The following is a 6,333-nucleotide window of genomic DNA, read 5'->3' on the forward strand; positions in this document are numbered from 1 at the left end:
TTATTGTACATTCAGCGTAGATTTATCCTGTCATTATTTTTGTTAAGTATCAATGACTCGTTCATTTTACAGTCAAATGAAAGCACTTAGGTAGTTATTACACAGTCATTTGTTTGGCATTTTATGTACCTTGGGGATTTCAAATATGGCAACATTTATATACAACGCAGTGATACACGTCTGTTACGTGACAGTTGAGGGCTTGTTGAGTTCTTTGGTAGCTATATGCATTGGCTGTACGCATTAGCACTGTAAATCGAACATATTTGGACCATTTGACCCTCGTTTAAGCCTTGCGCCAACCGTGGTGTCCGTGCTGTTCATGCACGTGGATGGGCACGGGCTTTTTAATGGGCACGGGGATCTCCTTGACAATAGGCACCTCGACCGGGTAAGGCTTCTTAACAGGCACAGGGTAAGGCTTGTGTACAGGTACGGTATAAGGCTGAGGAATCTTCACTTCAACAGGCACGCGGTAAGGCTTCTCGACAACGTAAGGCTTCGGAACGTGTACAACGTAAGGCTTGGGTACCTTAACAACGTGGTGGACTGGATAAGGCTTCTTTACCTCAACGGGTACGGGAACAGGCACCTCTTTGGGCACTGGAACTTCCTTGGGTACGCTGTAATACTGGTGAACAACATGCGGTACGGGATAGGGTTTTGGTACCGGCACTGGCTTATAGACAGGCACAGGTTTGTGAACAGGTACGATGTATGGCTGAGGTACTGGGTGTGGAACGGCCACAGGCTTCGGCACGCTCTTCACCACGACGTTAACCTTAGGAGCATGATGTTGCCCGTATCCACCATCAAGGCCGCTATAGCCACCAAGGCCAAGTCCGAGATCACCTCCGTATCCTCCGTAGTCTCCATAGCTACCGTATCCTCCGCTAAGGCCGCCGGCGGCAGCGAGAGCCGCTAAACCGGCACCAAGTGCCACTGCAAAGGCACGCATCGTCACTGTTTTTACTGTCGCGTATCCACTGAGAAGAACTGAGCCGTGATGGCGCGCTGCTGGTTTCTGGCTCACCAACTTCTTCGACAATCGTCACCAGAGCGACGCTGAGCTTTTGTAGTCCCGTCGTCCGGCAGTAGGCCTGCTTTAACCGAGAGCCACGCTAAGCCAAGGTTAATCGGGGAGGGTCACCCGTGTGAAGCCTGTCTGTCGTGAGGGGGCCGTACCAGTCACGCTAACTTGTAAGCAGTGATGGCGGCGGCAGAGGCAGGAGCTGCTCTGGCGCTAAGGCGGTCGCAACAGTAGCACGCCAAGCGACGAACCCAGAAACGCGCACCAATGAATGCACTGAGTCCGATCTGGTGTCCTGCGCGGACTCTCTTCGAAAATGCCCCCCTAGCAATAACTGTTGCGAAGAAAGTTCGATTGGGTTTAATAGAAGCTTTGAACAAAAATCAAGTTAAACTATACTACTTTGTCCTGCTGTGAATTGAAATACTGGATGTCTATTAAGTTTGGATAAATTGATCTGCCACTCTTTGTGAAGAAAATTTGTGATATTCTCTTTGTGATATTCGAATGCGGTCAATGAGATTAAATTAGTGATTTCTCCTTCTAACTCTTTCGATATAAATAGTAAAATATCGTATAGTCGAACCAATATAACGATTATTATATATGTACACATGTGGCGATAATTACGAGCAAGGTATTACCACGGACGTACAGTGTCGCCGTTTTAGTTATACGACACTGCACGTAGCTGAAGGAGCGTCTGCGTACCTCAGCGTTCAACATACACATACATATGGAACATACGAGATCAAACAACTTCCAAAGACAACAACAATTGCAATAATTACAAAGCAGAAATCAGCTCAGAACAACAGCCAACAACGCCAGCAGCAGCATCAAATGAGGCAGTTCTATCGCTATTGGAAACATCATCACCTGAAAACCCTCTGATATGATGCCTAGAATACAAACTGCCGATACCTGTCTGTCTAATGTTCTTTCGTAGCTGTTGTTTTATCTAATGGAAAACTATCTGAAGCTCGATGTAGTACGCACCTCGTTTGAGATTGAATCGAAACTATAATTGATAGCTAGCCGTATAGTGAGTGACAAATAGTACGCATGTCTACAACGTTTTGGATAATAATAGCGACAACGGTGGTCAACAGAAGATTTAGGTTTCTATACTAATTTACTAATTGAAGACGGATAGTCAAAAGGTCATATTAAACAAAAACGATTGTAAAAGCATTTTGGGCTTATTTTTTATGATAACGAATGCTGTTTTGCTTGGGCGAGTACCGTGTAAGCGTTGTTTATATATTGTTTCTTAGAAACATGTACTTCATTTCAGCAGCAGCGTAATTGATGTGGTGGTCCATTAAGCGAAGGCTGTAATATGTCTATTAGATTACGTGTGAAGTTAATCCTGCCATAAACACTCACGTGCTTTGTGAAATATCTGCCTGGCCCTACAAAGAGAGCGAAATAAAGTGGTCGTTGAGGTTTGTCGGCGATATTTTTGCCTTGATCACACGAGACGCTTTTTGACGTGCGTCTGAAATTCTGGCTTTTTGTAGATTTAATGGCCTAGACTATAGGTATTGTAGTAAATTATAAGCTATATCTCAAAGGGCTTGTTTATTGCGTGAGAAGCATTAGCATTGATTTTATATAATAGACAGACCAGAAAAATGGCGTCGCACTTAAGAACACTAAACTATATATATATATATATATATTTCCTCAGAAACCCCCCAATAACAATTTTTGTTGTTTTTATTTTTACCAAGGAAAACGCTTCATTAATCTATGTAATTAATATGCTTATCTTGTGATTTATAAACAAAAATTCCTAATTCAATTATTTTTATTTTTAGTTACAGCTGTGCGGCTAGTAGAAAGTTTTTTGTAATCATAAATTCTAGTTCCGAAACGTCTCAGTTTAAATACCTTCAAAACGGGCAAGTCGGGGATCATTTTTGTAAGCTTTAAAATGATTTAATGCCAACCGCAGCGTAGATCCGAGGACTGTGCTCGCTCATTTTTACTTGGTCAGGCTAAATGTTTCGAGTTTTAGGTTCCATACTGCCGTCACGCATTAGTATAAGAAATTGCTTCGAGACCAACAAGACATGCTACATTACTCGGGTATTTGTTTGGTTCTGCGGGACCCTTAGGCACTTGGTTCCTGGTTTCGTATCTTCAGGGTTTGATTGGGAACTGTTTCGAGTGTGATTTCAAATTTAAGATTGTAGAAACAGTTATTAGATCTGTGAATTAACTTGTCGTCCCCTGGTTCATCCTCTTAACAGGCACCCTGCTTAGTAAAACACGCTAAATCTCGCCCGGGATCTGCTCTGTCGCTTTTCCCACGTACCTTATTATGCAACGGCAACTCGTGTATGTTATGTTTGTCTAGCCTGTTAGGTCCCGCTACTTCGAGTCCGTTGCTTACACCAGGACGATCTGCTGATGACCTAAAAGGACGGGCATGGTAGAAGTCATCATTTGCGACACCTGCGTCTCAAATTTTTTTAGGAGATATGGGAGATCCGTTTAAAGAATGTCCTATCTTTTGGTGCTATCGCGTGTCCCATAAAACAAACAGTCGCTACCCCATAGTCCTCAAAGCTCAAAAACTTATTGTATTACACTAAAGCCTGAAGTGGAGGTGCATTGGTGAAGTACCATCTACACTGTTTATGTCTTAGAATCTGCGTAGGGCCTTGTGACGTGTCATCGTCTTTCATATTTTAGCTCCCCTACTCTCTGTTCTATAATGCTGTTGAAGAAATCCGAGCCTGTGGCCATTAACTTTTCTAACACCGTCATGCTATTTACGGCTTTTTTAGCCATCATCTAGGGTGGATTTCTACGATGCCTCAGATCTTATCGCGTCGTATTTGTTGTTGCGTGACAGAAGAGAGTGTGCTCAACCCCATATTTTTCTTAAGACACGTGAGTTTTCCGTCTGGGCGGTCAGAGTCAGAATGCGCGTGAGTGGCCCCTGATCGATACATATCGCGCCAGCTCTTCTTGTTACTTCCGCAGTGTAGTCTTTCGTGCTGTTTTGAGGTTCAATTCCTCCTTGAGGTCCATCTGTTTCTGTAGTTGTTTTTGGCCAAGGTAATCCTGACGGAATAACAGAATGCAACAAAATCACCAACCGTCGCGAATAAACGCGTTACGCTTTTTCATGGCCCTTCTACTTTCGGCATTAACCTCTCCCGCTGTATATTTTACATGTGTTTTTCCCTGAATACTGTGTTGAGGCCCACCCCGAGGTATTTAAGTTTCCTCTTGATTTCGATGAGGATCTCGCGCGAACAGAGACTTATGCCGTAGCGCCGTTTTCTAATGACAAAGTAAATGGTGATTTTTTTCTTTGAAGTAATCTCAAGGAGACGCTTTTTCATCCAGGTTTTCCAGGACATAATCGTACGCGAGATTCTATAAAGTGAGACTCTGTACCAACTCCTTGGGGTACAACTACCGAGATGTCTCATGTTCAATGCCCTGTTCATAAGGCACGAAAAGATCCTCATGGTGTTCGCTGTGTTTAAGACATTCCTCACGTTTAGAAAAGTCAGGTACATAAGCTCCGTCATCTTCCGCATTTTTTTTGTCTTTCGACGAAAGCGCTTTCCCTTGCGGCAAGAGAATACTTTCTTTAGCAAAAATCCTATTCAGTTTTAGCAGATACTTGTCTCTCTTCAATTTGTGTATGAACTTGCTAATGGTTACATTATGCATGACATTTGCTGAAGTGTTTAGAAGGCATATTGGACGACAGGCTTCTTCGATATGTCGTGAAACCGTTCATCTTTAATAATGAGGTGATATAGGAGGTCTCTGGATAGCACAAACCACCGTGTTGTTGTATTAACATCGTTACTGCCACAAGTGACACCCCATCCGGAGCCGGTGTCTTGTCTGATGTCACCTGCAGCCTTCCAAGGGACTCCCGGACTGTCTTTCGTATTCACCGTATTTAGTATTGCTTCTCTTGATGGTTTCCTGTGAAAGAGCTGCGTGATAACGTTCTCGGCCATATTTACCCGTGGGCTCGGAGCAGTCCATTCCAGTTGGTACATAACGTTTTGATAAGAGATGATTCAAACAAGTTAATTGTTTCCACTTTGCAACCTCCCTTCATTTGGTGAGATACAAAGCCTTCAATGAGCCTTTGTTTCTGTCTTTCATTGCACCATCTTCTCTCTCTTTCGCTGTCTCTTCCTCTCGTTGTAGCTGGATTTGTTCTACTCAATTGTAACGTCTTCTTCTTTCGGTGCGTCTTCGTCGACATCTACTACACTCGCTCTGAGCTTTGGTAATCTTGACACTTGATTAGTGAACTAAGCCTCGACATTTTGTCTGGAGTTATCTTAGTAACGCCGTTTCACACGCACTTATAAATAATCACTGAAACAGTTCCTTTATAATGGTTCCGTCAGTTTGTCTACATCATATGTAAATCTCATTTTGGGTTGGGAGCTCTCGTATCTTTTCTTGAATGGGAAAAGGTGTTGTTGGGCTCGTTGATCAGTGCATACTTCGTAGCTTAAATACATGTGATCATTCGAACAATCGTCATTCGGTAATCGTTCAGAAACATTTCTGCCCACGATTACCAGATCAATGAACGATTTCTAGTCATTCTGAGCGAAAGTGAAGACCCGGTCGTTACTTGTAACAACCAGATCGCCGCTCTGCAAACCATTTCTGTAGATCTCAGTAGATGAAATCTTCAGTTAAAATGAGCTTTTCCCATCTCCCTGCATTTCTATACCGCCAGGTCATAGACGCTGCACACCGCCGCCACACCGTCCGTATCCGTTCATATAAATCAGTTGCCTCTGATTGTCAGCCTTTTGTTGTATCCTGTGCCCCACACCGCCATATCAAACATGGCAATAGCCAATGAATTCTTTGGCTATTATCATATTTAGACCTTAAAGCAAGCTGAAGCCTCCCTAACCTTGGGGCTTGTTCATTCAGCATGTCATGGGTTTTTTTCATAGCGATCCAAATTGATGTAAGACCTTAGACATCCAATGTGGATTCCACGGCTTATTAAAAAAAGTCGGCGTTTGTGTTGTTTCTTCCTAGCTGGGTTGTTTTAACTTTGGCTATGTATGTTGAGATAAGAAAAAAATGGTGAAATGTTAAAGTACGTTGGATTGGAGCCAAGTAGAAAACGATTTGTATTTAAGGGAAATATATAACAATTGTTTAAAGTCATCAATTAGGAGCTAAAAACAACACATTTCTAAAAGGAGACGCTATCTTACCTGTAAATCCGCTGTTCTGTTCATTTTAAACCTTTTCGTCTAACTGCAATTTTATGGCTTATTTAA

General features: G+C 42.8%; 1 protein-coding gene across 1 annotated transcript; it reads right to left on the reverse strand.

Annotated features, from left to right (window-relative positions):
* LOC111246865 (uncharacterized) lies at positions 1-1,065 on the reverse strand. Its single transcript, XM_022797185.2, has one exon. The coding sequence runs from the start codon at positions 956-958 to the stop codon at positions 287-289; it is 672 nt and encodes a 223-aa protein (XP_022652920.1). The 5' UTR covers positions 959-1,065; the 3' UTR covers positions 1-286.
* Positions 1,066-6,333: the final 5,268 nt, after the last annotated feature.

This window comes from Varroa destructor, unplaced genomic scaffold (genome assembly GCF_002443255.2).
Source record: "Varroa destructor unplaced genomic scaffold, Vdes_3.0 BEIS01000003.1, whole genome shotgun sequence".
Classification (NCBI taxonomy): Eukaryota; Metazoa; Arthropoda; class Arachnida; order Mesostigmata; family Varroidae; genus Varroa; species Varroa destructor.

Coding starts and splice junctions, on each gene's coding strand:
- LOC111246865 (XM_022797185.2), bottom strand. CDS start 958: ATGCGTGCCTTTGCAGTGGCACTTGGTGCCGGTTTAGCGGCTCTCGCT.